The 20,361-nt window shown below is 37.2% G+C and overlaps 1 protein-coding gene across 2 annotated transcripts in view; it reads right to left on the reverse strand.

Annotated features, from left to right (window-relative positions):
* Positions 1–8,686, reverse strand: part of ST6GALNAC1 (ST6 N-acetylgalactosaminide alpha-2,6-sialyltransferase 1) — a 35,467-nt gene extending 26,781 nt beyond the window's left edge. For both annotated transcript variants that reach the window (XM_039328100.1, XM_039328099.1), the window contains exon 1: positions 8,457–8,686. In XM_039328100.1, the coding sequence (XP_039184034.1) occupies positions 8,457–8,569 (113 nt within the window). In that variant the 5' untranslated portion in view covers positions 8,570–8,686. The remainder of the gene's footprint in view (positions 1–8,456) is intronic.
* Positions 8,687–20,361: the final 11,675 nt, after the last annotated feature.

Below are 20,361 nucleotides of genomic sequence, written 5' to 3' on the forward strand. Positions count from 1 at the left end.
CCTGTACCTTAAGCCTATCTTCTGGAGTGTTGGCTATTCCTGCCAGCTTGGTGTCATCTGCAAATTTGATGAGTTCCCTGTCTATCCCCTTGTCCAAATCATTGATGAAGATGTTGAAAAGCACTGGGCCTAGAACAGAGCCCTGGGGCACCCCACTACACACTTCCCTCCATGTAGATGCGGTTCCATTGAGGACCACACGCTGAGTACGGCCGGTCAGCCAGCTACGAATCCATCTGGTGGTGATGCTGTCTAACCCACTTTTTTCTATCTTATCAAGTAGTAGGTTGTGATCTACTTTATCAAATGCCTTACTGAAGTCCAAGTAAATTATATCCACAGCATTCCTCTGGTCCACTAATTTTGTCACTTGGTCAAAGAATGCATGATCTGTTTTCAACAAACCCATGTTGGTTTTTAGTAATGACTTTGTTTGTCTCTAGGTGTTCGCTGATTTGTTGTTTGATTATCTTTTCCAGAACCTTCCCAGGTATTGAGGTCAGGTTGATAGGTCTGTAATTTCCTGGATCTATTTTTTTCTCTTTTTTGAAGATGGGAACTACATCAGCTCTTTTCCAGTTCTCTGGTAGTTCCCATTGAAAAATATAGTTCAGTGGTTCTGAGATCACATCTGCCAGTTCCTTGAGAACCTTGGGGTGTAATCCATATGGTCCTGGTGACTTGAACTCATCTAGGCTGGATAGGTGCTCACTTACCATTTTCTTGCCTATCTTAACTTGTGTTTCTAATCTATTTTTTATGGTACTGTTTTTGATAAGTTGGACTGTTTTTTTCCCTTTGTGTAAAGACAGATGCAAAAAATGAGTTAAATAGTTCTGCTTTCTCCCTGTTGCTTATCACCTTCTTGCCACTTTTCCCCCCACTAATGGACCAATCATTTCCTTAACTTTTTTTCTTGTTTTTTACATGTTGAAAGAAGCTTTTTTGTTATTTTTGACTTTGGTCACAAGCCTTAGTTCATTTTGAGCCTTAACTTTCCTCATGTCATCTTTATAGGCTTGGACTATTGGCTGGTATTCTGCTTTAGTTATGTGCCCCTCTTTCCACTTTTTATACTTGTCCTTTTTATCTTTCAATTTATTAGAGAGTTCTTTATGCAGTTTCTTTTGAGAGCTGTTATTTTTCTTCTTTGTTGGTATTGTGCTAGACTGGGCTTTTATTATCTCATTTTTCAAAATTTCTCAAGCTTCTTGAGTTGTTTTCCCCTTGAGGATTCTCATCCATGGAATTGTTCCCAAGCTCTCTCTTTATTGTTGTTAATTGCAAAGTCATGTCCGACCCATCGCGACCCCATGGACAATGTTCCTCCAAGTCTTCCTGTCCTCTACCATCTTCTGGAGTCCATCTAAGTTCACACTACTGCTTCAGTGACTTCATCCAGCCACTTCATTCTCTGTCGTCCCATTCTTCTATTGCCCTCAATCTTTCCCAGCATTAGGCCCTTCTCCAGTGAGTCCTTTCTTCTCATTAGGTGGCCAAAGTATTTGAATTTCAATTTCAGGATCTGGCCTTCTAAAGATCAGTCGGGTTTGATCTCTTTAGGACTGACCGGTTTGAATGCCTTGCAGTCCAAGGGACTCACAGGAATCTTCTCCAGCACCATAGTTCAAAGGCCTCAATTCTTTGTCGCTCAGCCTTTCTTATGGTCCAACTTTCACATCCATACATTGCAAAGCTCTCTCTAAGTTATTGGAATTCAACATTCTGGAAGCACAAGCAATAGGACATAGTCAAACTAGAGTCTTGGATTTTAAAAGAGCTAATTTCAATAAGCTCTAAGTTTTGAATTCCAATATTGCATGATTACTCCCCCCCAAGGTTCCTGTGGCTTCAACACCTTCTATCATTTCATCTCTGTTAGTGAGGATTAGATCCAATATGGCTAATCCCCTAGTTCCCTTCTCTACTTTTCGGGAGACAAAGTTGTCTGCTAGGTTTGTCAGGAATCTGTTTGATCTTCCAGTTAGTGCAGAGTTTGTCTCCCAGTTGATGTCAGGGTAATTAAAGTCCCCCATTACTATTGTGATGTGCTTTCTACATACCTTAGTTAGCTGACTAGCAAAAAGTTCATCTATTTCCTCTGTTTGGTTGGGTGGCCCATAGTATACACCTATGGCAATGTCATTCCCCCCCCCCTCTTTTATATTGACCCAAATGCATTCAAGACAGTTTTCATCATTGTTGTGCTCTACTTCTATAGAGATGTAGTTATTTCTTATATAAAGAGCAACTCCACCTCCTCTTTTATTTGGTCTGCTTCTTTTAAATAATTTAAATCCCTCTAGCTGTGTGTTCCATTTGTGGTTTTCATCCCACCATGTTTCCGTAATGGCAACAATATCATATCTGCCCTCATTTACCTGAATTTCTAGCTCACCCTATTTACTGTTCATACTCTGTGCATTGGTATATAGACATTTGAATCCTTTATGACTGATCCTGTGTTTACTTTCTACACAACCTGTCTGGTGCCTGAATTCCCCTATTTTCTTACCACCTGTTTGGTTAGTGCACTTTGTGTGGCACTCACTATTAAAAGCTTGATTTTGCTTGACAGCAAGGTTGATATTTTTGTCCACACACACATCTATGTTACATGCACTGCTAACCCTGTAATGTTTTGATTGCTGGGGACAGGGATGTTCTGTATCAATTAATTCACTGTCCCCAATTGATTTTTAGCATATATATATATATATATATATATATATATATATATATATATATATATATATATATATATATATATATATCTTAATTACCTTTACATTTAACCTTTATAAGCAAATCAATGTTCAAATTTAACTATTAATATTTATACTTCTAAGTTATAAATAACCAAATTTTTCTTTATCTCATCTCATAACAATGTCTAATATTTCAAAGTACATGTCTTATCTATTTGGGTATATTCTATTTTAATTTGCGCAAGTAAGTCAAAACCCCAATTTTTTTCAGTCTTATTCTGGCTTTCTTTCTTTGCCAAATCGTCTTCCACGTCCGTGCTTTAGAGTCATCAAACCAATCTTCCTGTATTGTTATATAGATTGTTTGACATAGAAAAAAAATCTGGTCGCCATTTTTTTGAGAGGACTAACAAATCGTCTCTTTATTTTTCTATCTAGACGTAGTTGTCCTGAACTGTTTATCTTCTCTTCAATCTGTTCTTCTTGATCCTCAGGTTCTTTCTGATTTATGTAGAAAGTCTTTTCTTTTTCCATATTGTCAGTCTCTTTTCTGGGTTTTCCATTGACTGTATTTGTTGATCAGTTGAATCTGCTGTCTTACTTTTTAATTGTTCCACCTTTTAATCTCCCCTGGATAGTCAGTGACCACTGTTTCTAGAGGGAGGGGTAAAATCTCCCTTCCTTGTCCACAGGGGGGGAAAGTACTTAAGGCAACTTATGCAGGTAAAGAAAATAGGATTTAAGAGAGGTAGATGTCACCCAATCTCATCCGTGCTGCCTTAAAATTTCCTGATGGTAAGTGTGACTTTGGCTGTCTGCAGCCTAGTGACGAGCCATATTGGTATGGCTGGTCTTTCATCCGCTGGTTTGGAGGACTGCCCTAGATCAAGCAGAAGAGCTACTGCCCTCCCGCGATCCAACGAGGATCCCCTCCTTGCTGGTCACCCCTACAGGGCGACTTTCAACCCTTTCCAGGGTCCCCCAGTGAAGTGAAACTGAACACAGAAGACAGAGCTTGCCTTCTAGACGTCCATATTGGCTGCCTCGGCAAACCGGAAGCCTCCATCACTGGAGATTTTTAAGACGAGACTGGACAGTCACTTGTCTGAGATAGTATAGGTTCTCCTGCTTGAGCAGGGAGCTGGACTAGAAGACCTCCAAAGTCCCTTCCTATTCTATTCTATTCTATTCTATTCTATTCTATTCTATTCTATTCTATTCTATTCTATTCTATTCTGCAAATAGGCTTATAGAAACCAAAATATGCAAAACAGAGGAGTTTTTATGTGAAATTTTCCTCCTACATCTGCAAGAAAAAGATGGAGGCTGACTGCTCAGACCACAGCTTCAATTTTACTTTTCTTGGCAATTTGCTTCTCAGTTCAGAAATGCTGAACTGTTTTCTAAAAGAAGATTATTCTGAAAGCAATGTTATTGCTTTCTTTTGTTTTCAATTTTTCTTGGACATGGTCCATTCCAACCCCAAGTTCAATACTAGACAGATTGCTATTTTCATGCCAAAATAGTACAGTAGTGGTGGAAATACTATTTTGACCCAAGAGCATTTCCTTTGTGTTTTGTGGCAAATTTTGTAGAGCAGGGGTGTCAAACTGCCGGCCCATGGGCTGGATGCATCACACTAAAACTGCATCCACCCCATTGCCAGCAATGGGGGAAAAGTCATGATACGTTGCGACACATCACATGATGTCATGAGTCTGACACCCCTGTTGTAGAAGCTAAACTCTAGAACAATTGTTTCCCAATATGAGAAGTCAGCCCCCCCCCAGAGAAGGAAATATTAAAAGGGCAGAATATTATATTTCCTCAAAGGATCTTAAAGAGGCAGAAAAGCATGCCCAGTTTTTCCTAATAGCCCCAAGTCTGACTTCTCACACCAACCTTGCTAAACTTAAGACGTGTGGACTTCAGCTTCCAGAATTCCCCAGCCAGCATGCTGTATAGTATAATCAAGTTGTAGATACAAGACATTATCAATTTATAAAGAAGTATTATTTCTTCACTCTCTGAAGATCTTGCTACCCTTCTTAAGCCTTAAGCACACACCCCTTTAGATCACAAACAAAGTCTTTCTAAACCAGAGGTCTTCAAACTTGGCCCTTTTATGACTTGTGGAGATCAACTCTTAGAATTCCTCAGCCAGCGGGCCTGGCTGAGGAATTCTGGAAGTTGAAGTTCACAAATCATAAAAGGGCCAAGTTTGAAGATCCCTGTTCTAAACGAAGGGAGGATCTTAGAGATACTGTTAACCAACTTCAAACTTAAAGATGCCAACTTTTAAAAACAGGATACAGGATATAGGTATAAAAGCTTCTAGACACACATAGGCATACTTTCAATTGGTAAACATATCTGGAACATTTAGTAAATATTGAAGCATCGTATAAGTAATACAAACAGATTCAAGGAACATATAATTACTCTCTGTGCCAATCAGGTGAAATAGCAAATATTTGCAAGAAAAACTAAACAAATAATCAAACTTTGCAAGAAAAACAGGCATGAATAACACTTCTTCCTCTTGTGGAGGCTAAAAAATTGGCTGTTGCCTTCTTAGAACAATGGAAGAAGAACCTTCTACAGCAAGAAGGAGGAAAAGTTTTTTTTTTAAAGAAAATTTTATTGATTTTCTAATTTTACATTTAAATATTTAAAAAGCAATGTGGCAGTTGAGTTACTCAATGATTCAATAACATACAAGTATCTTTAGTACAAGTCTCCTACTACTACTTAAATATTTCCTCTCTTTTCCCCATAGTATTTACTGTCTCATATTTAAACTAATAAAATTCTTATTACATCGATAAAAATAACTTTCTTACATTTATCAATAATGTTTATGATATACAATCTTTATAGACAATCAATGTCCTAATTAGTTTTTCCCAAGTTTTAGTTTCTTATTAATATTTAAATTTAACATTTAATATTTATAATTTTCAAGTTTTAAATAACCACAGTTCCCTTTATCACAATTCATCACAAAATCTAATGTTCAGGAGACACGTCTTATCTATTTGAATATATTCTATTTCTCACCATCTTACATCAACTAATTAATAATACAGTATAACATTCTTATTTTCTATTAATTTCCAAATGTCTTAAATTTAGTAACCAAAATTTCTCTTTTGACATTTAATACTTCCTCTCTTTTTCTCTTGATATCTATTATCTCATATTTAAGCTAGTAGTTTTTATTATAATATATTTATTACCTTCATCAATAGATTTTTAGCTTATATATATCTTAATTACTTTTACATTCAAACTTTATAAGCAAATCAATATTCAAATTTAACTATTAATATTTATACTTCCAAGTTTTAAATGACCAAAGTTTTCTTTATCTCAGCTCATAACAAAATCTAGTATTCAAAATACACATCTTATCTATTTGTATGTTCTATTTTAATTCTCACTGATAAGTCAAAACCTCAATTTTCTTCAGTCTTATTCTAGCTTTTTTTCTTTGCCAACTCACCTTCCATGTCTATGCTTTTAAGTCATCAAATAAATCTCCCTTTGTCGTTATGTATATTGTTTGAAGTAAAAAAAGTCATCCAGTCGCCATTTTTTTTTTGAAAGGACTGACAAATCATCTCTCTATTTTTCCATCTTGACGTAGTTGTCCTGAAATGTTTATCTTCCCTTCAGTCTGTTCTTCTTCTTAAAGTTTTTCTATACACTTTAAATCCTGTATTTTCTGGCATCACTGAGGCTTGTAATATCTCTAACTTCATTGCTATCTCTATAACTATATTCCGTCCTTACCCCTCACATTCTGAATACAAACTGTTTCAACTTCTCCCCTCAGGACATCACTATAAGGCATTGCATGCCAGAACAACTAGACACAGGGACAGTTTCTTCCCCCATGCCATCACTCTGCTAAACACCTAATTCCCACAGCATTGTTTTATACCTAAGGATATCTAACCATGTAGTAGGGCTGTATTGCTATTATCCTTCTCATGTTTTCTATTCCATACTACTATTGATCTCTTATAACTATCACTTTGTTATTGTATCTTATGATCTATGATTGTATCTTATGACTTATGACTTTGTTGCTTGTATGTACACTGAAAGCTGATGCACCGGAAATAAAGTTCTTGTGTGTCCAATCACACTTGCCAATAAAGACTGTTCTGTTCTGTTCTGTTCTTGCCTATGTCTACAAATAACTCCAGGTGGTGAACATATCCAACCCTTCTCCTATTTTCTCCACAACAACAACCCTGTGAGAGGGGTTACTAAAGAGAGAGTGACTAGAGCCAGATGGATTTTATGGCTAAAATAGGACTAGAATTGCTCCCAGGTTCATAATTCTTGACCTAAAGAGCACATTAAAAGATTTTCCTGCTTTTTAATCTAACAACCAATTCCAGCTCATTACTTAGAAGGGTTAAACTCATGCTCATTATTTGTTTCTGACTGAAAATATTCACACCTGAAAGTGCTATACTTTTATAGTTAGGAAACTGCATCTTTTGTTTTGTTTCAAAAAAATATTGGGATGTAGCAAGGGATCACTACCGATAGTCTAGGAAAATTAAATGACCTTCCACTTCATAGCTGCAGAACATATTTTGGTAAAGTATACTTGCTGCACTCTATTATCCATTCTTCTTTTGAAACAAAACTTACATCCGTCATTTAGCTCAGCAATCTGGTAAGCTGCATAAATTCTACCATGTCACTATTGTTTAAGGAATATGTTATAAGCAGGTGAGAGCTTTTCAATTAAACATGTAGAAATACACACAGAATGGAGACCAACGTATTTCTAGACCTAATCATTCATATACAAATTGGTAGCTTTGCGTATACCCACGCACACATACACATTTTAATAAGTTTTTAGATTTCTGCTTTCTCTAAAATTGTGTCTTTATTTCTGCCCCAATAAAAGCGATTTCAGACAAGACACAAAAGAGCAAAGCAAGAACTGAATCTCTCCAAACCCCCTTAAAAATGACCACAGTGATATTAATGATTGGAAGATGGCCATTCTCAGCCCATGGGCAGAGCAACATGATTTTCAGGGACTTTCATGGGCTGAAAGAGAGAAGGGTGAGGTAGAAGAATATCTCTGGGAGCAGCATTATTTTTATTGATGTTTTATCTATAATTATGCACAAATTTGGGGAAAGGATTGCAAAGTTTGGCTTTTAACCTTGGGAGCAAAAATTACTCACATTGCTGGGATCTATCCTGATAATGCAAAAGACACAACTTGCAAGAAAAACTGACCCCATGGAAGATATTTTGTAACTTGACATGTCACAAGTACTTGCCTGGAGAACATATCCATATCCACAAGAGACAAGATATAGATAGATAAGTACAACGTATAGTAGAATAGAATAATAACTTTATTCTCACTTTGAATGTACACTAATTGGCATACATTAAAATGAAATTTCCTTGCATACAGCTCTCAGAGGGTCACCACCTCCGATATACACTACATAAAGATGACAAAAATAAATACAGAATTATGCATATACCCACATATATTGTATGACACAGAGAAACAACAGTCTAGTTCAGGTTATGTATACCGTACATGTGCATGGAGAGAAAAATGAAGCTTGTGAGTTTACCAGACGGATGGCATAGGGAACAAAGCTATATAGTGCATCTCAATACCCAAAGACTAGCTTTATCATGTTAGAGCAAGCAGTATATAATTTTCATTTGAGAAGATGAATTTCTTCTTACCTGTATGGATATTTTTCAGTAAAGCCAATGTAAGCAGCAAATGACAGAATGAGGAACGAAAAGCCTAGGAGAAAGAGTTGGGATGATGTAGGAAACTTCCTCCCTAATCTCATGGTGTTATCCTGAACATTCAGGCTCTCTCTACCTGTCCTGGCCCCAGATACAGTGTAGATTGGCTAAACCCACAGTGTTATTCCTCTGATATCACCTGGCTAGGGAGGGAGCAGGGAGGGAGGGCAGGCAGTGCAGAAGCTCCCTGCAGAATTTCTTAACTTAATTCCTTTGCCAGAAAGACAGAGAGGACTACTTCCTCCTATTAGAATGACTGTTCTTGGAGGCAGACTGACCAAATGGAAAGACTCCCACAAGTTAAACAAGGAGGTGCAAATATTTTCTTAATTCACAAAATGTGTGTAGTTAAGACGAATGAGTTGTGAAAGGAACAGGGCTTCTTTGCAAAGTTGCAAGAGATGCATTTTTTTTTCTTTCAAACCTGCTCAAATAAGATGCACCTGCCCAAATCCTCTCCTCTAAACACAACTATGTTTCTGTTATAAGCAATGACTCCTTTCTGATTACTAGAAAAAATATGGGGAATTTTGTTAAGGAGCTCGCCAAGGCAACTGCCACAAGCATGGAAATTAATGAAACCTCAATTATACTGTAAACTACAAGACATGAGTGTGAAGACAATCCTCTTCTTGATGGTATGTTCCCCCTTCCATTGAACAGAATGTTGTACCAGCAACAGCCAATTTCTTAGTTGTCACAGAAGAAAGAAGAGTAATTTTTGTCTACTGCTTCCTGCAAAGTTTGGATGCAATATTTGACCATTCAACTGATTTGCCCCAAGTACTGATTCCGAGTGAGTATGTGAAAGAGAAAGAGGAGGAGGAAGAGTACAGCTTAACATTTAGCAAATAAGCATAGGGTTTTATTGTACATGCTATGATGCCATGCACATTTTTGGGGGAGTAGGACCCACCCAACTCTTTACTCTTTCAAAGTAAACACAAGCAGAAAGAACAAGGGAACACATTCTACTTTTATTGAAAGAAATAACTTTCTATAAAATAACATATTTTTTAAAAAGTCAATATTTACTTTTCTTAAATTGGTGTTTTAATTAACAACGCCTATTTTGTTTTGGATTATTTCTGTGTTCATATTGTACACTGACTAATAAATGCATAAATAGGCTGGGTTCATATGAATATGGCAGGTGCATTCAGTGTATATAGGTGTTATTTGCACTGAAGGTAATCATTTTGAGGTAGATTTTATCATAGACAAGTTTCATATTAATGTACACTAGGGAAGCTAAGATACACAGCCATGATAAAGAACAGATTTTACTAAAAACATTCTTTTTTTTGTTGAAAGGTTTTATACAATATACATCCCAAGACCCCCCCCCTACCCCCTGTACCCCACTTCCCAGAGCTGAATACAGGGTTACAAATAAACAATCAAACTCTAAAAAAAACATTACCCAACTATACAAGTAACCAAGTCCATAATGCACTTTAACTCCCTTATAACATAAATATAAGCAAATTAAAAATAAACATAATAATATAAACAAATCAATATTGTTAAACCATACTAAAACTAATAAAAATTAAAAAAGAAACTATTAATAATACTCTAAAGTTTACTCATAAGCTAAATGAAACTTTTTAATCCCATATTTATTCTGAATATAATCTATCCATCTTCTCCAGACCGAAATATATCTTTCTTGTGAGTGATCCTTCAAATAAGCATAAATTTTTGCCATTTCTGCTAAATTTGACACTTTAAGCGTCCAATCTTCTATAGTAGGCAAAGAATCTTTCTTCCAATATTGCCCTACTAATAACCTTGCAGCTGTTATAAAATTCAACATCAAAATAGTTTCTTTAGCATCACAATCAACAATAACACCCAATAAAAATAGTTGTGGCGTGAACTTTATCTTTCTTTTAAAAATCTTTTGAATGTTCCACCAAATCTTAATCCAAAAAGCTTTTATATTTCTACAAGTCCACCAAATATGAAAATAGGTTGCATCCAAGCTACCACATCTCCAGCATTTGGGCTGTAAATTGGGATAAATATAAGACAGTTTTTTGGGATCCAAATGCCACCTATAACCCTAACCCTAACCCTAAAAACATTCTTTAGTCTCATCAGTATAAACTGATGGAACAAAACTATTACATTTTTTTCAAAAAAGAAATTACAATGCAAACTTCAAGATGAGAAAAACCAGTGCAGCAGAGAACACTGATGAAAAGTGTTATGACAAGGCAAAGCCAAGTCCCTGGCCAATTGCGTAAATCGGTACTTTTTACAGCTCAGTTCTAACCACATTGAATTCAGTGAGACCGGGGGGGCGGGGTGGGGGGGGAGAGATGGAAGGAAATACAAATATTACAAATAACTCCCCCATACAAGTTTGCTCAAGCCACAAAATTTCCTGGGGATGCTCTCCTCAGTTTTTCTTGGACATGAAAGTTGTCCTTGCCTGAGGTGGTTACTCAAAGGTAATGTACTAAGTAAGGTGTTGGAGCTAGGAGCAAAGAGACCCAGGTTCTACTCTTCCTTTAGCCATGGGAAGTCGTTGATTGATTTTGGACCAGGCCTCTTCTCTCTGCCCCACCCACCCCACAGAGTTGTTAATCTGGGGGAAAATTGAGGAGGGTGTTCTACAAGTAAGCCATCTCAAGTTTCTGGGGAAAAGGTGGGCTCTAACAAAGATGTAAATAGTTGTAGTAAAGTTGTAGCTGAATGGTAAATATTTTTGGGATTTGTATACCACACTGAACCATATATTAACCGTTTGGGCTTGGGTTGTAAATACCACTTAGGCCAGAGGTAGGCAACCTTGGCTCTTTTATGACTCATGGACTTCAACTCCCAGAATTCCTGAGCCAGCATAGCTGGGAGTTGAAGTCCATGAGTCATAAAAGAGCCAAGGTTGTCTACCCCTGACTTAGCCCAAAATACGGCTGACTAATTCAGTATTTGCTATGTCATTCAGAAGAAGTATTATGTATTAAGAAGAGAGAGCATTCTCTATGGAGGAAATCCTTCTCCACCGAAGTGCATTTGGGGCTAATTTCATATTGTTTTCCACTCCAGATTAAAGCTTTATTTAACTGATCATAGTCAAATTGGTCTTTTTGATATTATTTCTTCCTGAACTGCATACAGTAACTGTTCTGGTTTTTTTTGTTGTTGTTGTTATTGTATTTCAGAATCATAAGCTATCAGTGAGAATATATTTACCAGATCACTAGAGAATTTTTGGATTAAAGGCAATTGAACAATCTAGTAAGAATAGCAGAGGAGCTGGGAGTTAGTTGAAAACGGGATCATTTCTGTTTTTCAAAGGAGTATATTTAGCCCCTTTCAAAATTACGTTTTGCACCTTATTTTTTCCAGTTTGAACAATAGATGTTTTAAAGTGTTTTAGCAGGATGCATGCACAAAAATGTTTACTGGGGAGCAAAGCAGGGCCAAGGTTACTGTCAATCACCATAAGTGAAGATCCTATAGTCTTTGTATGTAGTAGGAAATTGTTTTCCCTGGGGTAATTTGTCCCCCACAAGGTTGCTTTCTCTTTGCAGAACTGGCTTCATTCCTAAAATTCTTTTGTTCTTCAGAAGTATTTCTTTTTATGAGTCTGAAAAATAAATTATGTCTCTGATAAAAGCAGTTGAGTAGCATCCTGATGAGTAGAGATGTTCTCACTAGCTAAAAGCCCTTGGACTGTTATTTGTCTTGTTGTGAAATGCTCTTGCTGAGCGTGGTGGGCAGGAAACAGCCTTCAGTAAGCTTGGCTAGTGATCAAAACACCACAAGACGACAAGACCAGGTTCACAGATTTCAGGGCGATCCTGTATCTGGGCTACTCATCCAGTAGGGTGTAATTGATACCTGCAAGCGTTAAGGATTGGTCTTCCATGTAACAGTATTCTCGTAAGTCTATATTCAAAGCTTTACCTCCAGGCTGAGAGTAAAAGCCTTCTTGTTCTTCCTAAAAATAAGTGAGATGCTACGGGAATGTTGATTTTTCATCAATTTAAAAGGATGGAGGAAAAATAAACAGCTGTTCATATCCATGGCTATTCTAGAAAGAACATTTTATCCGTTGTTTTTATGCACATCTTTGTATTTTATTTCACAATCTGAAGAGCAACATGGAATTACATATTTGTGTTTATTTTAAAATACCTTAATCCTTTTTTGTTCACACATTGATGTGATATATCTGGAAAATGGATATTCAACATTTTAAAAGATAAACCCAGAATCTGTGCTTTACATGTCACGGATGTCATATACATGGAATCTATTATTCACTCCACTCCCTGCTTCTGTTTTGGAAATTAATTCAGAGCACACAGTCATTTGTGTTAATCATTTGCCTTGTTATAATGTTTGATTAAGGCTCCCTGAGGCTTATAAGCAAGGATTCCAAACAATTGCAATTGCAATTATAATCCAAACTTGGTTCCAAGGCATTTGTTACAGCTAATTGCACTGCCCATTTGTCTCCAGCTTTCCTTGTTTACTTGCCAGTTTGCTATTACATTGAACAAAAATAATTTAGCAGGGCATCCTTGACTCAAGAGAGAAAAAGGAGGGTAGGTGCTGTTGGAAGCTTAGGAAAAGCATCTTTCGATGCTCCGGAAACTGCTTATAAAAGCTTTCCATGTTCTTCCTCTGCGCCAGCAATTAGAGGTCTCTTTTGATTGCTATAGATAGCAAGCTGATCCGATAGCTCATAGATTATCCAATAATTCGCATGCTAGAACAGGAGCATATTACTTTGAGGGAGGGGCTGAGAAGTAGCATTCAAAAGACTGAGTGAAGCCAAAGCAAAAAAAGGGGGGGGCAAGGATTAAAAACTAGACCTGTTTTAATTTAAATTTTTAGCCTGATTAACATCAAATTGATCAAGTACTCTTAATATGAGGATGCCTCAAATTCTTTATTACAGGCCAGTGATTCAAATTAATCAGAACATAACTAAATAAAATCTACAAAATGGAACATACAAATAAGTTATACAAAATAAAAATCTTTGCAATCACGTTTGCACTATTTTGCCAACAGCAATACACAAGTTTTACAAGCCATGAGAATAAACTTTGCAATGAGGACTTATCAGCTAGTAAACACTGAACATAAAATTCTTCAGTCAGCCCCAGAAATGTTGTTAGAAGCTCTTTGCGTGCATCTCAATAGATCTCATATCGCAGAATATGAGTTTGTGTTTCGATGTCACTATCTTTACAAGACCAACATTTAACTGCAGTAATGTAATACTCACCGGGATGTGTGTGTGTGTAAATTAATACAAATTTGGAGGGTTTTGTTTTACCGATGAAAGCTAGCTGTGTCAGACCTTGAGGCTGGAAGTGAACCTTTAGCTGCTATTTAAATGCACATACCCATGTTGTTTTTTCAGCTTTTGTTAACCCTGCCTTCTACTGCAGAGCAATGTTAGGCATGTGTTTTCCCACTTAGAATAGCTTTCTTAGGAAATCTGACTACCGTATATGCCGCCGTATTAGGCGACCCGGCGTATAAGACGACCCCCATCTTTATAGCCGGGCCGCATTCCTAGAACGTCGTCTTATACGCCGGAAACTACCAGTATTTCCGGTGTATAAGACGACTCGGCGTATAAGACGACCCCTGTCTTTGGCGCCGATTTCAGCGCTCGCGGAAGTCGTCTTATACGCCGGCATTTACGGTATATCCTTTTCAAAGTTTGACAATTAATTCCTGGATTTAATTGGGCTCTGTGATTTGGATAACGTCTTGGCTCTGAAAAGTTTGAGGGCAGCTGATATGCACTGGACACCTCTGTAGAAGAGGAAAGAAAGGATTGCTGTGGGACTCCTCTGGGTGTTTGAAGCAACCTGAGCAGTGTCCATATGGTGCCTCCCAGATATTTGAAATCAGAGCCTGTTCTATTTTATGTCCTCCAAGAGTCCACTGCAATTTTTTAAAAGCCCATGTAAAACACACAATCTTTGTGTCTATGGAGATCCAGTCAGAGCTGAAGAAGCTTCTCGGATGAGAAGCGAAATGTCTTTAAAAAAAAACCAAGAAAGTCCAGTTGTCTCTTGAAAAAGCACCTTTGTGGCACCATCTTTGTTTTTTCATAATTTATCAGTAAATAATAATAATAATAATAATAGAAACAGCTAGGAAAAAATAATGAAATATCATGATTTGCACATTGAAGTTGAGTGATTGTGGAGGAAGAAATCAAAGATTGTACTATTGTACCAATAGTAATAGTTGCTCTTGGAGCAATACCCAAAGGATACATGGAAATTTTGAACTTATCAGACTTGAATATTCTGACTTTGCAAAAAAAAAACACCCTACTTAGAACTGCATATATACTCAGGTGCTACCTTAATACAGTAGCTCTTAGATCCTTGGTTAGGACTTGAACTGTTAAGTTTTTATCAGTCCCAGACTGTGAATTGAATTGAAGATTAACCAATAATAATAACACTTTTTATTGTAGTCATAGACCAGCATTACAAGTAGGAATGAATGTTTTATACAGAAATGGGCCAATGCTCCCTGCGCCCTTCTGAGAGCTGTTGGTGTTTGTGATAATAGAACTGCATTATCTGCATAATGCAGTGCACATACAGGTCTTCTGTTCAGTTTGGGAGGGATGAAAATCTCCCTTGTTAACGATATTAATCACTGTATTGATATAATAATTAAAGAGTAATGGGGTGAGGATACACTCTTGTTCAATCCCCTTGGGATATCTCTGTTGTTTGAGAGACGCCCAGCTATGCTACATTCCCCACCCTCAGATTGGATGACTGATGATAGAATCAAACACTTGCTTAAAATCAACAAGTAGGACATACTTTTGAACCACTTTTGTAGGCCAAGTGTATTTCTCAGTCAAGCAGGAATCAGTCCTTGATCTCCTCCAGAGCAGCCTGCTTAGAATCTTGCCTCTTCTTCAGTGAGGAAGCTCCAGTCAATCTAAACATTTCCAGTAGATGAATCTGCCATAGATCTATTTATTTATCGCTTTTAAAATAATGACAAAAAAGGAAAAACAAAACAAACCGCACAGATAATTATGGCAAATATATATACATACATTTTATTCCTTTGACAATTTGTGTCTGGCATATATCTTACTGATTATGCTCAGAAGGCTCACTGGGTGCTAATTTGTTGGTACATCCTTTCTAGATAGAGACAATAATGTTTTTGCCCCAGTGATTAGAAATAATTGCTATTTATTGATATGGATAAAAAGAGAGGCCAATACCAAGGTCCATCAATCAGGATATTCATTCCAGAGGTATTAAATCCTTACACTAGATCTTTCCAGGTTTAATTGCCTAGTTAATTTATGCATTTCTGACACTGAAACTGAGAAACAATCTGGTAAATGTGTCTCCCCCCTCCCCCCCAAAAAACAGTTAACTTTTATGGCTTTCTTTCCAGCAATACAAAGCCCAAAAATAACTTTCTCAAATCATTGCAGGAATAAACTTCCTTAAGGGGAGGAATTAAACTTTGGGCCTCCCCCAATTAAATTTGGCAGAATTTGTTGCTCTGACTTTTGCTGTCAAATGTGTTCAGGCTCCATGAGCAGCCATTTTCTTTTGAGAGAAATTATGACTTTGTAAAAAAAATTTGGAAAAATATCCTTGAATACGGTAAATATACTCAAACAGCAGTTATGAATTATTGGCAGGGGAAAACATTAATATGCCATTTCTAATGGGATAGTAGTAGGCATACATAGCAAAAAGCAGAATTGTTTATTTAAAAAAATCAACCAATAATTACATTGGTGAGCCAAGAAATATCTAGCAAAGCTTCCATTCAGCTAAGTTTATCTCTTGGTAATTTCATATACATGTACATGTTCTTTTCCCTTTCTTAGTAACAGCAAAGAAATTATTTGGTCTGTATTTTTTCAGAATTTTATTTTCAACTTCCTAGTGTCAGTTTGATGTGGTGGTTAAGGTACAAACTAGAAAACAGGAGATTGCAAGTCCTGCCCTAGGTAAATAGCCAGCTGGGTGACCTTGAGCTAGTCAAGGTCACTTTCTCAGTCCTACAAAGCAGGCAATGGCAAATTATTACTTCCTAAATCTTGCCAAAAAGACTGCAGAGATTAGTTCAGATAGTCACCAGGAGTCAACAATGACTTGAAGGCGCACATGTCTAGTTTACACAAGTAAACACACGTGTAAGATTTCCTAATGCTCTCTTGTCTATGTACTTACTAGGCCCAACCCTATTTAGCTTTTCTGGGAATTAGCCAAAATTGGTTAAGAATTGTCTTGCACTATATTACGACATACAAGAAAACAAATAATAATAATAATAATAATAATAATAATAATAATAATAACAACAATAATGATGATTATGATTATGATTATGATGATGTTGAGAATGAGAGGGTGAAGATCTTGTGGGACTTTCAAATACAGACAGATCGCCATTTGGAACACAACACGCCAGATATCACAGTTATAGAGAACTGAAGCATACAGTTGGTTGATATCACTGTACCAGGAGATGCCAAAGTCAAAGAAAAAGAACTAGAAAAAATTACAAAATATTGAAACCTGCCCATTGAAACTGCACGATTATGGATGAAACGTGTAACAGTGATACCCATTGTCATCGGGGCACTGGGAACTATGTCCAAAAACTTTGCAAAATATTTCAAGAAATTGCAGCTTCCTGCAATAACTCCAGCAATGCTACAAAAAGCTGCACTACTCGGAACATCTTACATTTTAAGGAGGTACCTCGTTGATACCTAGGATGCTGGCAGCAACCCGTGTCAACCATCAGCGCCAGTCAATTTGAATGTTCAGTTGACTGAGGTTCACATCTAATGAATAATTATTATTATTATTATTATAATTATTATTAAGTTGGAAGGGACCTTGGAGGTCATCTAGTCCAACCCCCTGCTCAGGCAAGAAACCCTATACCATTTCACACAAATAGTTATCCAGTCTCTTCTTAAAAACTTCCAGTGTTGGAGCATTTACAGTTTTTGGAGGCAGATTGTTCCACTGATTAATTATTTTAACTGTCAGGAAATTTCTGCTTAGTTCTAGGTTGCTTCTCTCTTTGGTTAGTTTCCATCTATTGCTTGTCCTGCCTTCAGGCTCTTTGGAGAATAGCTTGATTCCCTCTTCTTTGTGGCAGCCCCTGAGATATTGGAACACTGCCAATATCCCCCTCGTCCTTCTCTTCATTAGACTAGACATACCCAATTCCAGCAATCGTTCCTTATATGTTTTAGCCTCCAGTCCCCTCACTAATCATCTTTGTTGTTCTTCTCCGTACTCTTTCTAGAGTCTCAAAATCTTTTTTACATCGTGGTGATCAAAATTGGATGCAATATTCCAAGTGTGGCCTTACCAAGGCATTATAAAATGGTATTAACAAAACATAACATGTTCCCTCCCCCTGGTCATGATGGGCTATTTTTTTCTTGTATGCACACTTATTCTCTGGGGACATGAGGAAAGGACTTCTTAACTCCACTCCAACTATGAATAGGGTGGCTATTTGTGCCTAACCAATAAAATGGGTGTAGATTTCCCCAAATTTTTATACAGTATACTTATTTACACCAATATGTTCATTGAAAAATATTTCCCGCACTTTAATAGAAACACTGTTCATTTTATCACAGGGAAGACTGTGATCTGTGCACCTGCTCAGGTTGAAGGACAACTTCAGATGTCTGCCTCCTCCTCCTAAGGGCTGTTAAAGAGGATCATTCTTGGAGACTCACTTAGTAATAGATGCTTTCAGGTACAATTGTAGCTCTTCAACAGAAAATGGCCTTCCTTAAATTGTATCCTGGCTAAGGGATGCTCCTTTCCCAACAGATGCAGACAAATCAGTAAGGGAACAGATTGCTTTTTTTTTATTTATTGAAAATTTTTAAGTTTTACAAAGAAAAAATTCCCTTCCCCAAACCCTCCCAACCCTCCCCTACCCTCCCCCGACCTTCCCAGAGCTGAATATAGGCTTAATTAAAAATTTTAAAAAAAATCTTAAAACACATATAAACCATAAGCAAATCTAAATACATTAATTAAACAAATTATAAAATAGTTAACAATATATAAAAAATACAAGAAGAAAGAAAAAAAGAAACAGAAAAAGAAAAAATCAAATAAAAAAAAGAAAAAGAAAAAAATTAAAAAAAATGTCTATGAAATATCTTAAATTTTAAATATAAGTTATTCAAAAACGGAACAGATTGCTTTTGTCATTTCAGTTGCTGGCCTCCTAGTTACTGCCAGTGCCTTCCTGTTTCTCCTATTGAGAGAATTTGCTGTTGCTTGTGTGCCTTCAATCTGCCAGTAAGAGTAGAAACAATGTGCAGATGCTTATCATATTAAACAAAAATAGCACAGTGTTCAGCATTTAAAGTTTCATGAATACCTTTTAAAAATCCAGGCAAGTGACATTGTTGTAAGCTTGAAAGAATGTGAGTGGGGAAAAAACTATTATGACTGGCAAGGCTGAGACAAATAGAAGGGCAAGACAATGGATCTTACAGAAGAATAGGAAGAAAGAAATCGCAGGATGCCCTGGGAAGAGTGACTAGTTCTTACTAAAAAGTGGCTAAGGTGGCAAACATTTGACCATGCTGATATCTGGAATCAAGAGGACTTAACAGTAGGAAGAATAATAGAGCTGTGCTTTGAGAAAGAAAATGAGAGGAACTGTACTTGATGGCAGCCTAGTGGCTGGAAGTAGTTCTAATAAAAGTTCCAATAGAAGAATATCTGCAGCTCAGGATTGAGCTGTGGAGTCCTGCTCTTTGAATTTGGTTAGTTTCATCCAAACATTTCATTACCCAACTAGATAACATCAGCAACACTAACGAGTGTGGGGTTTGCTCCTAGTTTATATACAGTTGCTTGCCCTGTTAGTGTTGGTGAGGATGTTATTTAAAATATAAAGGTATAACATGTTCTAAAAAGGTAACGTCCTGGGTTCTCCTCAACTCATCCAGTTTTACAAAAGAAGAATCTTTGATTATTTATTTCTTGAAGAATTTGCTTTCAATGGCCCTGCCTGTTTTTTAGAATTATGTTTTGCCATTATACAAGTTATTTTTTTTCTTATTTGTTCCAAAATTTTACCCACGCATTGGGCAGGCTTTGTAGAATCTTCCTAGGATCACAGCTGGAAAACTCTTATGTGTTATCAACGATAACTGTGTGGCCCATATAGTTGAATTGTTTCTCAGCTTTGGAAGAGCATGAGGGAACTACAGTAGAATAAAGCTGCTTGGACAGGTGGGTCGGAAAGCTGACACAATGAAAGTACTGTACTGTTGAGAGAAAGGGGCGTTGTCTTACCTGAACGCCTTTTCTCAGCATGATGATGGAGAATCCACGGATGGGTTGTCTCAATCCATCTGCTCCAATTGGACTAAGTCTGAAATTGGTAACGCCCCCTCTGTGCCAAGTGCACCCCAGTTTTAGACTAAGGCGATACCCAGACTTTAGTCCGACGCGTCTGAACAAATGGGAACCAGGCCAACTGACCTAATGGGAGGGAGTGGATTCTCCATCATCATGCTGAGAAAAGGCGTTCAGGTAAGACAACGCCCCTTTCTCCAGCATGATTGGATGGAGAACCCACGGATGGGACATACCAAAGCCCTGTGTCCCTAGGGTGGGAAATTAGATTGGGCCTGGGTCCCATCCAATGTTAATGCGTGTTCTAGTACCTTGCGGCCGAATGAAGCCGTAGAGGATGCGTATACATCCATCTTGTAGTGACGGACAAAGGAGGAGGGCGATGCCCATGTTGCTGCCCTACAAACTTCCTCTATGGATGCCTGGGTAGACCA

Source organism: Crotalus tigris, unplaced genomic scaffold (assembly GCF_016545835.1).
Source record: "Crotalus tigris isolate CLP2741 ecotype Arizona unplaced genomic scaffold, ASM1654583v1 scf7180000024370.6872682, whole genome shotgun sequence".
NCBI lineage: Eukaryota > Metazoa > Chordata > Lepidosauria > Squamata > Viperidae > Crotalus > Crotalus tigris.